We start from the raw sequence: 17,534 nt of genomic DNA, 5'->3' as shown, positions 1-17,534 counted from the left end.
GAGGCCCCTGCTAAGATGATGTTTTACTCTCATCTCACAATAAGTCAAATAAAAGCAACATATCCCCCCCACACTCAGTATCCAATTTCCTGCTTGTCTGTGTCCTCACCAAAGAAGATGTAGAGCAGAGCGAGGAGGCTGAGAGAGACGGCGATTGCCAACTTGGGATCAACGGTAAATCCCAGGACAACGGCCACTGAGCCAGAGAGGAGCAGGGTGAGGAAGACCACCAGCCAGGAGAACTGGAACAGCGGCTCTATCTGCTGGCCCGCAAATGTCTTCATCTCATCTGAGAGGGAAGAGAAGCAAAGGAAACATGAGTAACCATAGCAAGAAAGTTAATTTCCACATTTCTGTACTTTTCATCGTCGTGTAAGAGGCTGTGGGATTACTCACCCTCCAGTTTCTTAAGAAGGAAAGACTTGCCGCTACCCCACTGAGCGTACAGGCCAACGCAGATAGGAGGCTGCATGGTGGGTTCACTGAGGATGTCTGCTAAAGCGCTGCTATATAGGTCATAGCCCAACATGTCTCCATCTGACTCAGAGGGGGACAGGTGCTCTGAGAAAGAAAGATAGCATTATTAAGACAGAAAAGATCAAACAGTGGAGGAGATGGTAAAACATAAATCTACGAGCTTATTTTTTTCCACTCTTGGTTCTGAATTAAAAGTATAAATGGGTCGTACTGGCTCCAAATATCTGTGTCAGGATGCTTTTCTGGTGGGTGCAGTCGATGTTGTAAGGTGTCTCTCCAGCTTTGTTGGGGCGGTACAGCAGGCGGCCGTCTTTGGGGTTCCTCAGCAGCAGCTCGGCCAACTTTCGGCTTCTCCCGCGGATGGCTATGTGGAGCGGAGTGTCTCCTTTCTGGGACCATAAAAACAGAATGGACTGTTCATTGGGAAAGTAAAAACTCATACAACGACAGAACCTCCAGGACAATACAACCAAATATAGCTTTGATATTCTTCATTGTGCTTTAAGCAGTACCTTATCTATTGCAGACACCTTGGCTCCTTTATCCAGCAACAGTTCCACTATATCTATGTTCCGCATTTTTGTGGCTTTAATAAGGGGGGTCTCTCCGTCCTAAAGTACAACAAACACAAATGTTCATTCTGGAAGTTATTGAGAATATAAAACTCTATGCAAAGAAAAGTTTAAGGCCCACATTATAAGGACAAAGAAAAAGATATATATTCATACCTTGGTGCAGCTCTCTGTGTCAGGGTTGCACTGCAGGATGTCCCTCACCATGGTGGCGTTGCCTTTCTCCACTGACCAGTAGAGGGCAGTCTTTCCATCCTGGTGTAGCAAGGACAAAATATTGGCTTAGAAACAATAAACTGAAATCTAAGAAGGTGTTTGGACTGGACTGCATAGCTGTACGTGCAGGATAGTATTCTGTACTGTGAATAGCAGCTGATTAACACGTGGCATTATACACAAGTTGTCAAGGTGTGTTTACAGGGTCACAACATTTCTGTGTATTTCTAACCCATGGATGAAAGTCAACTTTACCAAGGAACAACAGGGGTGAATAAACAGTATTGGGCAACAGTGTGACATTTCACAGAACACGAGAAGAACTCCTGGCTGCTTTTGAACATCAATAAGGCAGCGGAGACGGTGGGAGAGGAGCTCCTACCTGGCCCCTGACGTCAATATCGGCGTATTTGTTCAGCAGAGCTCGCACTATCTCCACATGACCTCCTCTCACAGCTCCGATCAGCATGGTTTCCCCGTTCTGAAAGAGGTGAGGAAACACAGGAACAAGGACGAATCAGACAAAGAGGCATTAATTGCATTTCAATCACGCTGTATTTCATATCACTTTACAACAAGCTGTTGGTGTCAAACAGCGGGCTGATAACAATGTGCTAGTGTGCCTCACCCTGTCTGGAATATTGACATAGGTGCCGGCGTCAAGCAGGTCCTGCACAATCTCTGTGTGACCCTCCTTGGCAGCGATGGCGAGGGCTGTGTTGCCATCCTTGTCTGTCATGTTAACATTCGGGTTCCTCTTCAGCAGCTCCTTGACCACCTCGGTGTAGCCACCTTTCACTGCCACAATCAGAGCCGTCATTGAGTTCTGTGAAAACAAAGAAAGAAACTCTCCAATCATGTGTTCAAATGACAAATGCTCAATAATCAATGAAGATAATCCTTCAGAAAAAAAAATAAGCAGCTCTGGGAGACGCCACAGGCTTGTGACAAGTTAATATTTAAATCTTTTTAGAGAGTCCAATAATTCATACATTTTACAAACACCAGAGTCTCCTAATCGCGTGTAAATTAACTGCTCTGCAACATTAGCCACCACAGTTTCTTCGGATTATTGATGCTTTGTGTGAAACTAATCATTCAGTTTCTGTCGGCACAGATGCAACATGACTCGGAGGAGCACAGATGCGTTCCATCCATCACTGGTGTAATCAGTTATTTAAGAATTACTAATGTGTTGGTGGCACTTATCAGCACTCTGTATTACACAGACTTCCTGATTTCTTCAAAAATATAAAACAATTGGCTTCTCATTATAATTAATTAAGGTTGTAGCTGTTGTAAGCATTGTATGGTATCATCTGACATGTTAGGGACCATCTCCAGTCACACCATATGAAATAGGGAGTACGCCCACTTACACCTTACTTCATAATCGATAGCCAATTTTCAACCACACTTGTCACAAAGTCAGATGTAAACAAAAGAACTTAAATGTACGAAATCCTTCCAGTGAGGATAATTGACCTTTTGCAAAACCCCGCCCCCAAACGGTCATTGTCCAATCATGCATCCTAGCAACCGTTGCTAGGATGCAAGTTCTATCAAGCTGCTGACCTCCGACAATCAAAATGGCGAAGCAGTGTGCCTATGGCATCTGTAAGTCGGAAGCTAAGGCTAAGTCACGGCTAAAATAGGCTAAAGCCACAGTGATGGCTAGCTAGTTAACGTTGAGCTAGCAAAAAACTCATATATAAAAAACTGTATATCACAAAGTTAAGTTACTGTTGGTGAAAATAAGTAATGTTGGTGCCTACCTGCTGTTAGTAAACTTAATGTTAGCTTGTCAGCTTGCTAGCTAGCGAGTTCACGTTAGCTACCTAGCTGTTGTGTTGGGCCTCAATGCTGGGAGCGCTCTTTAACGTCAATTTACAGCAAAGTTGAACATAACGTCCTGATTTGTTTTCTGCATTTGCAATAGGTCAATTGTATATCACTTCTAAAATGCTTTCAGCATGGTGACTTGCATTAAAGATGATGATGCACCGACACCAATGCCAGGATGGGATCCAATGCTGTGCTCTTGTATTCGTCCCTCGTAAACTAGCTCAAATTCAAATGTTAGAGCTTAGTTTAAATGCTACTTACCGCTCCTTCCTGGTCTACATCGGCTCCATTGGCCAAAAGGTGCATCACGCTCTCATAGTGGCCCTTCCTGGATGCCCAGATTAAAGGAGTGGTGCCATACTGCGAAGAAGAAACACATGAGAGACGAGCGACAAGACACAATTCATCACCTGACCAAGGACATTTTATAATTAGCAGTGGGGATAATAAATAAAGGAGGACACTGACTTTTGTGTGATTAAAAAAAGGTAAATGATGAACATATGTCTGTATGTGGTTACCTTGTCTGAGCAGTTGACCTTGGCTCCGTACTGCAGCAGGAGGTGGACGATCTCTGCGTGGCCTCGACCTGCTGCCCAGATAATGGGGTAGACGCTGTACTGTTGGGGCAGAAGACAGCGGTGAAGTCACGCTGTTAGTAACTAATGATCAGTGTCGGGCCTGCGGTCATACAAATACCTTAAGCCACCTCTCGTGACTGAAACAGCAAATGATGGGAATTAAACTGTGCAGGTGTAGAGAGTGTGGAGGGCCAGGCTTAACCTCAACTTACAACTTAACGTGACATTGATCTGTACACTGAGTATTCAGAATTCAGATTAAACAAGATGTTGTAATATTACCTGTCCAGTGATGTTAGGGTTTGCCCCTTTTTCTAAAAGCAGTTCGGCCACATCCGTACGACCCTTGTATGCTGCCCACATGAGAGCAGTCCAACCTCCCTGAGTGGAAAACACATTCAAAACACAGTTAAATTTGTGGAAACTTTAACAGTTAACATACAATATATGTGTGTTATATTTAGTGCCTATAAATACAGGTATCAATTTATTATAATAAGCTGCATGGGTACCACCAACATGATACAGTTTAAGCCTCACAAAATTCTTTCAAAACCAGGCAGATTTAGCGGCTGGAAAATGTGCTATTTACGGAAAGTGTGACACTCTTTCCAGTGAGTGTGCAGTATCACACAGTGCGGTTCATTGTAATCCTACTGGGATCTCTCACTGTACAGCTTACTGTAGACACACCCTGGATGGCAGTGAGTCATTTGATGTCTTGACTGTCTTCCACAAAGTCACAGAGGCTAAGGATTGAAAATCTTTATGTATTCGCTGTCTTAAGAGACAATATAAAAACAAAAAGTGATTCATTATGACTACAATTCTTGTTTTTGCTTTTTAAACTCGAAACATAAACTTCTCCTTGAGGTATTCAGTCAGATGTAATAAATACACGCACATCTCATCCATTCGCCTCAGAAGTACAAAGAAAAATGGCCGTGGATGTAATATATATTGGGATATAAACAGCCGTCTGCCTCTGACATGTCCGGATAAAATGATTAAATCATATCAGAAGCCCGTGCAGAGACAAGCAGAGCTGGGTAAATGGGATTACTACTAGAGAGAAGCCATTGGACAGAAAATAATTTTATTTTATGTCCATTTCCAAGCTAATGGATAATCCTGTTCAAACCAGCACTGGGGGCATGACATCGAATAGAAATGAAGACATTAAAACCTCTGAACTTTCATGAATGTCATGCATTTTCAAGTACTGTTTGTTGTGTGAATACACAGTCATTTTTCTGTTTATTTGGTATTAGGTAGTAAAGACTGGAAGAAAGCGAGAAGCAACAATAAGGGGGATAACATGAAACAACGTTTACTGGTCCTTAAACCAGGGATGTTGATTCCAGTTTCATCCACTTGACCACCAGGGTGAGTTAAACAAATTCTTATTATTTTTGGTCTGAAATAATGACAAAAATGTGAATGTGTGACAAAAAAAAATATCATTGCAACGTATCAGTTAGAGATCTGTGCCGTTATTAAAAACTCTTTTCAGTTATAAAACATCATTTTTGTGTTAAAAGTTGATTTAAAAAGAAGCAAAACTTCTGTGAAACTCTTTATCCTCACCATGTCCCTGTGTTCAAGGTTAGCATTGTTGTCCAGCAGTTCCCTCGTCACCTCAATGTGTCCCTCCTTAGCCGCCGAGATCAAGGCAGTCCAGCAGTCCTGCACGCAGAGACACCCTGTTACTGTGAGAACTCCCATCGCACTCCAAATCCAATCGACAGAGCGTCTGTCGGAGCCACGCGCGGGGCGGCCGGGGACGGTGAAAGCGCCATACCTACCAGCTGGTCATACCAGGTGCTCGCGGGAACGCGGTGTCGCATTGAAAGTTGAGGGTGTCGGAGAACGGAGCGTGAGAAGAAACAGTGACAGCACTGTATGTAGTGGTTCCCCTCTCCACTTCTGCCAGTAAACTCAAGTGTGCGATGCGTAATAGCAGGTTACATGTACGTGAGATGTTAATGAGAGGTGTTTCGAGCTTGCATGCGTGAGCTTAAGTGGGAGGGTGCATGCACGCGTGATTGTGTGCGTGTAAGACGGTGATGGCTACTGAAGACGCAGGGTGTTGGCTCGTGAGCGGATCCTGTCATTTAGTCAAAAGAGCGAAGGTAAAACTGCGTAATAATCTGTCATTATGGCTCATAGCAGCTGAGGACTAAGCGTGCGTGTGGTGAGTTCAGCAAAGATGGAACATCGAGGCCACAAGTTGCATCCTCTTTGTCGCGTGGTGATGTGGTTAAAACCGCCGCAGTGTTTTTCACCTGTGCCTCCGCTCAAAGTACGTCACACGCGCCGCAGTTTGAGATGTCATGTGTGCGTATTTGTGCACTCACAATATCATCCAAGTTCACGTTGGCTCCTCTCCTAATTAGCTCTTGTACTATCTCCAGATTGCCCTGCTCTGCCGCCACCATCAGGGGAGTCTGTCCATTCTGAAACAAGGAGACGGGGAATCAGTGAAACATAAGGAGATAAGGATTTTTACCACACCAACAAGCCAATTAATTCGACGACTTTCTCTTTAACGCTTTGAGAACTCACAGGAAAAATGTGTAACACTATAACACTGTTTGACGGTTTAACTCCACTAACAATGGTTAGATAAAGAAAATAAGTGCAACATTATTCTATATTTTTCTTGTTGTAAACAAATCTCACTGGAATTAAAAATGTTTTAGTGTCTCTCTCTGGCTTCAGTACGTCTGAGGCCCCATTATTTGATATTTTTATCTGCAAACAGCAGATATTCAGTGTAGTTTTAGACGAATGCTACTCAAACGTTTCCAATAATGCATTTGCTTGGGACTATTTCCAACTGGGGATTTTATTCTCTAAGTGAGTATTTACAGCAGCCAGAGAATTCTTTGTGGAAATGGTGACTAGACGGACAAAGATGGAAATAACAGAAAAAGTCACCCGTGCCATCGATGTAGCTCATTTACTCTCTTTTAATAGCTTTATGAGTCTTAGGCGGCACGGTACACCACAAAGAAAAAAAACTAAACTATTAACTAAAACTAACCCGGTTTTGGCTACGTACAAAAATACTTGGTAGTATCAGGTCTTTTGTTAATTACATAGCATATTATCACTGACATAATCCTTTAATGTGTGCATGTTGTAAATACGGGTATCACATTAAGCACATGTAACCCTAAACTCTTTTTTTACAATATAACAACGCTTTCTATGAGGATTTAGTGCTATAAAAATCTGCTTTGTAGTCTTTCACTACAGCACAGTCCTCCCTGAAAGAGTGCACTTATGGCGCACTTACATCGCTCCTGCTGTCCACATCTTTGAACTTGTCCAAATGTGCTTTGATGGCAGCCAGGTTCTCCTCCTCCACGTAGCTGAACAGGCTCTGGACGGCCAGAGAGGTCATCTTCAGGGAGGTGGTGGTATCCATGGCCGACTGCTAACCACCTGTACACCACTGTAGAGCGAGAGGAAGAGCAGATTAGCTTCCGCAGCGAGCGAAGGACAGCAGTAATATCTATCTGGCCCGTGCAGCTAAATGTGCGACACAACCCGGAGACAAAGAGAGGTTCAAGTCATGGTCAGGAACGGGGTGTGGTGTACGTTTGAAGGGATGTTGTGGAGAAATCCAACTCACACGCACAAAACGTAGTCAGACAAAAACAGAGGCTAGTTGTTTGCTGAGGAAGTAGCAGCCATAAACACCATACAAATAGGGTGCAGTGCTAATGAACAGACAAAGATTTTTTGTGTGGATTTCTGTTTATAAATTGTTTATATGAGACAGATCCTGAACTTTCTGTGTGTATTTTCTAAAAGAATACTAGAGGTATGCTTACAGGACAATAACCTGAGCATGCTCATTACACAGGAGCTAACAAGCTCAGTTCGGTTTAGTTCCATCTATCTGCTCATGCTGAAGACATTAAGTACTCAGCATAATGAGGGCAGACCAATATAATCTAAGCCATCAAATACAGATGAGGAAAAACAATAGCCTTTAAACTTTGATTGTTTGATGTAACAGTGACTCAGACAATAGGTGCACTGGACTGTGTGTTCCCATTATATCAAGGCCGGCCCCTGCTCCACCCTCTTCCACTGCCTGAAATTGGATAAACTTGTGTACGCAAGAGAGGAGTAGAGTTCAAATTAAGGCAGAGCAGACAGGAAACGGCAAACTCTTTTACTAAAACTGCTTTGCATTGATTTGCAATAAGCAGCAAGATACATAAAGACGATTGTATGCTTCTGAAAAATCAATGCTCACGACCAATTTCGAGGAGATTATCTAAAATTAGACTGAGCCATTCTCAGGAATTATCATCAACCTAGACATCCGTGCTCCTTTTTAACCCATTTTTACCTCAAGACTTCTCTCTCTTCCTCACTTCTCCAGCTTTACTACTTTCCTCTTTAGAGTAATAATTTAAAAAACCTATTATACAAGCGAATAAGAGAAAGCCTCTCGAAAATGGGTTCTTTTGTTGTATTAGGGATTCACCAATCGATAAAAATCTCATTAATGATTCATCGAGTTGGGCTCTTCCATCATGGTCAGACTCACTTCCTGCCACAGCAACTCAGAATTAATGGGCTGCATTCGTTGCTTGCAAGTTGCCCTGGCAATGGGTTTCACATAACAACTTCCAAACACGCTGCTCAATATTTTCGCCATAATCCTCGAGACAAGCAGCTCAGGCCCAGGTCGATAAATGCTTAAATGTCACATGCTTGTCAGGCTGTCGGTACAAAGGCCCAACAGTTCAGCCAAATTCAGAATAAACAATCATATCTGCGCAATCTTTCTGTCTTTGCGTTTTTATAGAAGTTTGATGCTTTCTCTTCAGTCGGGCATCACCGGCTACCTGTTCTCTTCTGTCAGACAGCACCACACATAAGTGAAAAGATAATCCTTTGTTTACAGTGAAGGCAGTGGGAGCCTGTTGACACACCCTCCTCAGCTCCCCGTCTCTCAGGACAATGGGTGGACGGATACACCTCACAAGGACCAATCAGTAAAGATTTAGCTCCCTCCCTGTTGAGCTGCGATCAGACTGGAGCTCACACACGTCTATTCCACAAAATGCCCTCTCCAAAAAAATAGTGATAATATAATAAAAACAGCAAAAACAAACGATTCAACGGTTGAAAATAGTGACATACCAATAAAAAAAAAAAAAAAAGGGTTAAGAGGACAAACTCTTACCTTGATGTAAGGTGAAACTACAACACCAATACTGATTCCTTGCCCAGTCAAACAGCACAGAGTATCAACAAGCACTGCCGGGCTGACGCTCAGCATCCCCCCTTTTACCAAAAGCTGAATATTAGATGAGGGGGGCCGGCCTACGCCCATCTCTTCCCGACACAATGGATGCACGCGACCAGATTTCCATTCATTACATGGACTGGCTCGGCACCAACGGATATAGATAAAAAGGATGATGAGGGCAATTAAGATGTCAGGGCAAATTTGTAAGCTTTTAATTTTATGAGCAGGGCAATGAAGTAACATTTGGTTGAGATTAATGGGAGCTGATGCTGGCAGATTAGCACCGCATCTAAATGACTGTAAAAATATGAAACTAAGCCAGCAATGGAATATCCAATATTTACAGTGACCTTAAATGTTGACAAACATCTAATAAATACCACAATCTATAAAATTAAAAACCTTACAGTGTAGATAAATAACCACACTACTTCAGAGACTTATTAGTGTGCTAAAGAAGGAAAGGCATTAGTAGAGGGAGCCAAACAGAAGCTAAAACAATTAACAGTTCATAATTATCAAGTAGTTTTTAATGGAAAACACCAAAATATTCTGGTTAAAGCTTCACAAATGCAACGATTTTGAGCTTTACCTTGATTGTAAATTGAATATCTGTGTATTTGGGGTTGCTGCTTGGACAAAGCAAGATATTAAGCTTTAGAGAAATGTGACGTGTCATTTTCAAGCCAATTATTTAAGAAAATAATTATGACTTGCAGTCTAATTCACAGTTTTTCCTTCCCCCGGAGCACCAAAACAGACATATACACTCACTTCAACGTAAATTAATATAATAGTCGTGCACTAAATGTTAACTTCATGGAGGTTATAGTATTCGGCATTCAATTAAAACAACTAAAAGAGCTGTTGTTTTAACTGTGTTTTCACTTGGGAGGCTGTGGTTGTTTTAGTACTAGTAAAGTGTATTGTCTTGTACTGACAAATGTTTGTATTATTTTTGGCAAGCCCATTCTTGTAACAGGGCTAGACTATTTGATTCTAATTCAGTCCATTTCAACAGCACAGTTGAAGTACGAATTTTTCACACTGTTTCAGCGTAAAACTGGAGATAATAAAAGTAACAATGCGGGATTCAGTGCAAGACTGTTATATTATAATGCATTTATTTTTTTCCTGATGCACCTAATGAACTGGAAAGTGAAACGGAATCAACCAGTTTTACTTCTACGGTTCAGTATTTATGTAAAAACACTAGACACCATCATAAAAATTCAAATACAGCCCTGGTCAGCTGTGCTGTTATCTGAACACATTCAGATGGAGGAAGTGAAGGCAAGAGAGGGCAACATAGGATACGATCTCTAAATTTAACCAGTCAGCTCTTCCTGGCTTGTCATGTGGATCTAAAAACTGCTGAGGATTCAGTTCCCTGATACATACCAGGGTCTGTTTAAAAAAAACACATGTTTAATGGGTTTCTGGAAAACTCTTAATAAGAAAAACCAGGAACTGGTATTTCTGAGTAAGTGTTTTACTCTGAAAAGTGAGTAAAATTTCTGCTTGGAAATAAAAAGTCACAAAACCAGGAGACAATGTCAACGTAATAAACGCATTGCGCAAATGTACACGGTTTCCTGTCTGCGTTTTAACTTAAAAACCTTTAAAGCGGACTTCCAGTTGTCAATAGGAGATAAACATATGCCTGACACGAACAAATATCACATGACCTAAGTCATGACTAACAAACGCACACATATTCTTCTGGTGTCTGATAGGCAAGCTTATTGCGGGGACGCTAGACACAAAGTGACTTCCCGTGTTTAGTCCTAAACTGAAAACTAAAAACACAAACTAGCCGCACTCCCAACGGCTAACGCGCTAGCTCATGCTAGCTCTCCAACAGGTCAATTTTATCACCTGTAAAAGCTTAAAAAAAAAGTAAACTTCACATCTCGGAGTCGACTTACCAAAGCTGGGCGGCTCTATACTCGTGTGTATTTTGTTTCCGGTCCGAAGAAGTTAGTCGTAAATGCCTTTTTTTTAAGCCATAGTGTATTTGTTTAGACGTCAACCTGCTCCCTCCAGAGTGCTACAGTGGAGCTCCGCCTCCTACTACCACCCTCCTGTACAGCGGCCAACATGTGGCAGCCCTCCCCCACCATGATAAAGAAATAAAATAATAAAAGGATCACTTTAAACAGGCGGCACCGACACTTGCAATAAAGAGAAATAAAATGTAGAAGAAAAAAAAATACTTACTTAAATACTGATATATCTATTTGTATCTCGGGAATTTTGCGTATTCATCATTTAACTTAATTTGATAGCATAATTGCCTTAGTCATATTTTAACGTTTTGGGAAAACAAGATTTTTTTTTATGGATTTTGAAACAACAAGTCAAAAAAAAAAACTTATGCTGTTAGGTTAACAATATGTGATATGCAACTAGTCAATAGAGCAGCTCAAATGAGCACTAGGGTTAACAGTCCACTGCTGCTTACCAGTGGTTTAAAGTAACTAAGTCATTCTTTTTTTTTAAGTAAGCACAGTGTGCATGTACTATTAATGACCATGTTTGGTCTTAAAATGTTCACTTCATCATATTTCAGAGGCAAATACTGCTGACAAATGAGTCAAATCAGCTCTACATCAGCCAGACACAAGAATTAAACGCTGCCTGGGTGGTAATGCAACAATAATAGAAGTCTAACACGTTGGTGTTAACCACACAGCTTTACTTATTAAATAAAGGATCTGAATACTTCCACTACAGCTGCTTTCACAGTGTTAATCATCTAATAACAGAATACATCCACATGACATGAATATCTTTTAGCTAGCTAGCCAATGCTTTGGCTAGCTGCCTTGCTAACCAAGTATAACCGATGTGATAGGCCTTGGTGACGTGATAGTTGTTAGGGTCAGGACTACGTTACAGATACTGTATATTGAGAAGGGAAAGTAATGGGGCTAGTTGCTACAGTTACTGTTTAACACATATTTGCAGACACTGATACATCAGCCAGTAATGGCCAATAATATCAGCTGACCCATGATCAGGCTTGGACCCTGTAACCGAAGCAGCTAAATTGAGTTTAAACCATCATAATTGTGTTAGCTACACTGTTAATAATCCTGCTGTGCATGGTGATATTAAATGTCCTCCACTGAATCTTTGAGCGAACCACTGGTAGCGTAAGCACCATTTCTTCTAAAGCATTCTGCACCAACATTATCGGCAGTAATAACGCAGGGCCTTGATGCATTATAACTGTTCAGGGACACAGTGTGTTTGTTGTTTTTACCTCGCCGTTCTAGGTCTAACACAAAAAGAAAGCATTTACCCTGAAACATGATTTTAGCATTTAAAAATAATTTCTCTTTATTTTTGCCACATAAATCAGAATTTTAATGTACTGTTATACAAATCTTTCAATAAATTTCCTTCCGACACAAAAATAACCATTATGTTACACAGGCACACGTACACACAAACACACACAGGCAGGCATACCCACAAAAACAAAATGCGCCGCTCATGATTTGGCACTTTGGACATATGGAGCCAGTTTGCATTGATCTGCTGGTTCGGGTGGCCATGCAGTGCAATAATCGCTATGTTTGCAGGACGACGTCCCTTTCCCTTGGGTGGGCCGCGCTCGCCTGCACACGGCCCAGGCTACAGATATAGTTTACATCAACACATGGATACTGGTACACATACAGTTATGGCAAGGAAATGCAAGTGTTAGAAGGTCTTAAAACGCAATAGAGTGTCTCAAAGCTCACTTCTGGCGCTTTGTTATTATTTTGTACAACAGGAATTCAACTAAAATTACTCAGAGATTTTCATGAAGGGTGTGCTGATATTTGAAATGAGCTCGAAATCCCCAGAATAATCCCCAGTCTTTTAGTGAGACGTGCTTTAGATTATCTGCAACACGGTTTCTCTGCGAAAATAAAGTAGCCCAGTGGTGGCTGTTTGAACTCCGTAAAGAGCAAACTTGATGATCTGAGAGGCTTCAGGCAAGCCATGGATGAAACAAAACACCATGAGGAACCAGTGTCTCTTACACCTACAGTAGACGCACCCTGAAACATCCCCTAGTCTAACATTAAGTGCACACAATATGAAATAAGACCATTTACCACAACCGCTGGCCTATGTCTTTGAATTTTGTACAATATTACTATGTCACACATTTAAATAACTGTGTTGGATTTTCCTCATAGACAAATGCAAATTGTGCATGGAATCTGTAGTCTGTGCATCAATTTGTCTTACATTCAATTGGCTTTTAATAGTTATGGCTACAAAACCTTATGACAATTAAAATTACACGCCAATGCAGGGATCTAATTGTACTTCTGTTGCATTAGTAGGATTTAAGACAACTACGTCAACTTTACAAGTACTAAAAAGAACAATTTAAATAATCCAATGTCTTTCCCGAAACTATTATTAAGGAATTTTATTAATTATTAAATCATTTTGGAAACTCATATTACAGAAGCAATATGTTTCGAACACAGAAGAAACCTTTCATGTGTGAGCAGATTAAAAAACAAAACAAAACAAAAAAAGTAAGAGAAGCCTGAACTGAAAGGCAAAAATCCTTAAAAGAAAAAAAAAGACGTATTCTAATTCACAGGAGGAAACACAAACTCCCTTTTTAACACACGTTTTTTCTGATGAGTCATGTTCATGTCGAAGAAACAAGCAGCAGATATGGAGAAATATATAAAGGAACAGAAATCCATTTAGTATCTTGTGAGTGCCTCTTTTTTAGACTTTCCACTGCTGGAGACGGACGAGATCTGTATTCCAAACCACCCCAGAAAAACAACAACAAAAAAACAAAAAAAACAAAAAAAAAAAACGAACAAACAAAAAAAAGCATCAAGAATGGATTTCCAATAGTGTTGTCACAAACATCTAAATACAAAACTCGTACAATGTGAACTCTTCTTGAAGAAAAGACTTTTAAAAAAGACATAGAAATCAAACAATATTTTTCGAGGATCCTAAGGCCTGTTTGAAATTGGCAGCTGATGATAGAGTTATGTTTCTTTTACATGTACACGTTTTCTGTTGCCACCTAACAGAGGCTTGTATCCAGACAATGACAAAAACCCTCCACATACTGCACTTCCGCTCACGTCGTTTCACCTGCAGAGTACATAGAGGGTTTAAGGCAGCTTGGAAGTCTTCTTTTTCACTAATGTAATTGTAACTGCTATCGCTCGTTAGTCTAAGCCATGGCCATTTCTTCGTCTCGGTCTCTTATCCATGTCAGAAGTGTGACTGCTGTTATCCTCGCTGCTGGAAGCTTTTGACAGGACGTTGACTTGTGTTTTTCCGTCTCGTAGGATTCTCAGAGATATTTGGTTCTTTGTCAGGTAAACAGACTCGACACACTCCAGCTCCCAGTGTTTTCTAGTTTGTGTCAGTGTTTCTGCTGCTGATGGGGCCCGCGTCGTCGTCATCGTCGTCACGGGCCTCACGAGGTCTTGTCTTTCTGGTTGCAGTTGTTGTCTGTGCTGTTGTGATCTGGCTGCTTGTCCAGTGCGCCGTCCTGCTGTCCTTTGGCCTGTCGGCGCCTCGATTTGACGGGTAGGGCCAGCACCACCAGTAGGCACAGGATGTGTAAGCAGAAGTACCAAGACCTGCAGACACATCCAGAACAAAGAGTTACTGGAATAGTTTATTTTAAGAAAACTTGTAGGTCAAAAATGTATAGCACAGTATTTTTCAAAAATCTGATATATATATATGTATATATATATATGTATATATGTATATATATATATATATATATATATATATATATATGTGTATGTATGTATGTATGTATATATATATATATATCCCTATATATAGATATATATAATCTATATATATATATATATTTTATTTTTTTATTATTGTAGAATAATCCCACACTAGTAGTAAAATAGGTTAGCATGGCCCCGTGTTAGCACCGCCTGCTGATGTGGAAATCTGAGGACATTTACAGCTCGGAGATAAAAAATAAATAAATGAATATTATCAAGATGAAATTACCGTTTCATTTATTTTGACATATTTATTCATATTCAGCCTAAAACAGTGTCGCGGGGTGCAGTGTTCCAAACGATGTGTAATCAAATACGCTGGTATGCCGATATATTAAAAATTCACATCGTAACGAGAAAAAAAAAATGCCAGTATTTGGTATGAACCATAAGCTGCCCAGCCCTAGTTTACTCTACGTCTATTTAAGTCTGTCCACAATCATATGATGAGTGATTGTGAATCACTGCTTTTGCAGAACTTTGCAGAGCTTTTTTGATATAAAATGCCTGCATTACCAACAACTTGTTTACTGAGGTGAACACTTCAGGTCTAAGTGGACATTTATGCCTAATGTGAAGATGTTCTCTCACTGTGCTCTAAAGACATAAAGATGGGCAGATAATTTTTGGTTACATTCATGGATTTAGTACTTATATATATTCGCGGTGCATCAACTTGACGAACGTGACCCGATTATTCCTCTTGAGCCACCGTTACGTTGACATTTATTGGTCTTCAATTAAACAAAGTCTCCAAAACCACAGAACTGAATGCTATTACTTAGATAAAGACGATCACGTTCCCCTCAGGATGAACTGTAATAACTCTCGTGATCCCTTAAGGCTGGGCTTAGACTACAGGAGTTTTAAAGTCCTACCCAATTTTGAAATCAGGTTTCCTTCATACATTTAAGGAGGAACTTCACAGATATTCTTCTCTCTAATCTCTCACACTTGAACACGGTTACTTGATCGTGCCAGGCCGCGGAGAAGTGAACGCACCACACCTCTCGATCTCACCGGGAAGCAGGTGGGAACTAAAATGAGGCCGTGGTAGCAACAAATTGCTATAGGTCTACTGATCCACACGGCAGTCTGATAGGTGACCTGCAGCCGCCAACGGTACCTTTGTCATACTTTGCAGAAGCAGAAGGCTAAATGAGTGGAGATCCAGGCTGTCCGTTCATCAACAGCACTATGCTAGCTACCATTAGTCTCAAGGGCTCGAATGTTTGCCATCACCTGGCAACACCGCCAGCTGCTCCTTGTCCTTGTAGACCTGTCGGCTATTTTGAAAGTACTGACATAATCAAGCCGATTTTAATGGGAAGGAGAGTCCCTTGTAGCCTGATTACAGTTAAACCTTTCACCTAGCACCGCTGGTCAAAATTGAAATTATTACAGTACTTTAGCATATGATCAGACGCCTTCAGCCTGTTTACCGCTGGCTGTGCAGCAGCAACGTTCTGTCGACTTGGGTCTTTATTTCCTGGGGTTACGACCGCCCGTTTTATTTTCCCCTCATCAATCCACTTCATCCTTCGCTCATTAAGCTGTCTTGTTAACAGCCTTACAGGAGAGAACCATGCTAATAAAACAGCATTCATTTCCCCACTGCAGACATTGATGTCAGCTCTTAATATCACAATAGCATTACCCAACAGCTGTGTACAGAAGTCACACTTCTACCGCCGTCGCAGGGCGAAACAGAGGCCCCGTTACTTTTCTCTGGCGCGGCGCTCGTTGTTAATTAATCACACGTACCTGTAGAATTTGAGCGAGGACCCCACGGCGAGTAGGACAAACGGCGCCACCGTGTAACTGATGGCAACCTGAGTGCTCGCCCACGTGATGACGTCGTAGATGCGCTTGTACGAGTCTGAGACCAGGAAGTACGGCCTGATGTTGTGCCTCACCTGGGAGAGAAGAAAACAGTCCCGTTAGTCGAACCTCCCTGCGTCAGGTTGCAGACTTCAAATTACATTCGGCTGCGCAGTAAACTACACGAGGACTGAGCTAACTCAAGTTGATCCTTAAATCTCTACACGGCAGCAGACATTACAGTCTGGTTCTGCTCGTTACGCTCCCTTCCCATCTTATAAGTAAGAAACCTATCTTCTCCGTGCGCGTCTGTGTGGCAGCGGTCAGTCGATTTACGGCGTGACTGGGTCAGCGGCCTCCTTCTGATTAAGAAGACAAAAGTCCCTGCAGGAACTCACCTGCGCAACGTATTTACTGCCCGGGCAACCGCTGCTGAGCACATTATCCAGAGTTATAGTGCATTTCTACTACACTACTATCTCCACCGTGTCTACATAAATATCCTCTTGTCTCTTTCTTTCACACAGTTCAAGCAAAGAAGCCGGGCTTAGCAGAGATTAGTGGTAAAGGTCTCACACTTAAAATGAGTGGTGTACTACTTCGTCATTATCCGCTCACAAAACCATAAAGTGATTACACTGTGTGTTTGTTGGTCTGTCAAGTGGCTGTGGTGGATCTTAAGAGCTCTTATGCTCTAGTAGGGTAAATCAAATCAAGGCCCCGCGGCAGAACGTCTACGCAGCGTGCAGGCCGGGGTACGAGAGGCATGGCGACGACACGTGTACTCACTGCGCGTGCAGCCATGGTCATGGCGATGCCAGTGAGGAAGGTTAAGTAGTAGCCGGGGTACACCCCGTGCCACATGGCCGACAGCAGGAAGGTGGCGGCTGTGGGGTTGACGGGACAGCGCTCGTAGCAGACCCTGAGGAGAAAAGCGACACGGAAC

General features: G+C 41.7%; 2 protein-coding genes across 9 annotated transcripts in view; both read right to left on the bottom strand.

The window, feature by feature from the left end:
• kidins220a (kinase D-interacting substrate 220a) overlaps positions 1-11,048 on the bottom strand; it is a 41,061-nt gene extending 30,013 nt beyond the window's left edge. For all 7 annotated transcript variants that reach the window (XM_047611883.1, XM_047611888.1, XM_047611882.1 and 4 more), the window contains exons 1-14: positions 10,898-11,048; positions 6,993-7,151; positions 6,049-6,147; positions 5,279-5,377; positions 3,974-4,072; positions 3,632-3,730; positions 3,372-3,470; positions 1,894-2,091; positions 1,648-1,746; positions 1,206-1,304; positions 990-1,088; positions 689-866; positions 397-561; positions 110-289 (exon numbers count right to left, since the gene is read on the bottom strand). In XM_047611883.1, the coding sequence (XP_047467839.1) occupies positions 110-289; positions 397-561; positions 689-866; positions 990-1,088; positions 1,206-1,304; positions 1,648-1,746; positions 1,894-2,091; positions 3,372-3,470; positions 3,632-3,730; positions 3,974-4,072; positions 5,279-5,377; positions 6,049-6,147; positions 6,993-7,124 (1,645 nt within the window). In that variant the 5' untranslated portion in view covers positions 7,125-7,151; positions 10,898-11,048. The remainder of the gene's footprint in view (positions 1-109; positions 290-396; positions 562-688; positions 867-989; positions 1,089-1,205; positions 1,305-1,647; positions 1,747-1,893; positions 2,092-3,371; positions 3,471-3,631; positions 3,731-3,973; positions 4,073-5,278; positions 5,378-6,048; positions 6,148-6,992; positions 7,152-10,897) is intronic.
• A 1,240-nt stretch (positions 11,049-12,288) lies between these two features.
• mboat2a (membrane bound O-acyltransferase domain containing 2a) overlaps positions 12,289-17,534 on the bottom strand; it is a 39,487-nt gene continuing 34,241 nt past the window's right edge. For both annotated transcript variants that reach the window (XM_047610928.1, XM_047610929.1), the window contains exons 11-13: positions 17,378-17,510; positions 16,532-16,683; positions 12,289-14,599 (exon numbers count right to left, since the gene is read on the bottom strand). In XM_047610928.1, the coding sequence (XP_047466884.1) occupies positions 14,434-14,599; positions 16,532-16,683; positions 17,378-17,510 (451 nt within the window). In that variant the 3' untranslated portion in view covers positions 12,289-14,433. The remainder of the gene's footprint in view (positions 14,600-16,531; positions 16,684-17,377; positions 17,511-17,534) is intronic.

The sequence above is a fragment of the Mugil cephalus genome, chromosome 17, assembly GCF_022458985.1.
Source record: "Mugil cephalus isolate CIBA_MC_2020 chromosome 17, CIBA_Mcephalus_1.1, whole genome shotgun sequence".
Classification (NCBI taxonomy): Eukaryota; Metazoa; Chordata; class Actinopteri; order Mugiliformes; family Mugilidae; genus Mugil; species Mugil cephalus.
The sequence above is the reverse complement of the archived record's forward strand: the minus strand, read 5'-3'. Positions and strand labels throughout refer to the sequence as shown.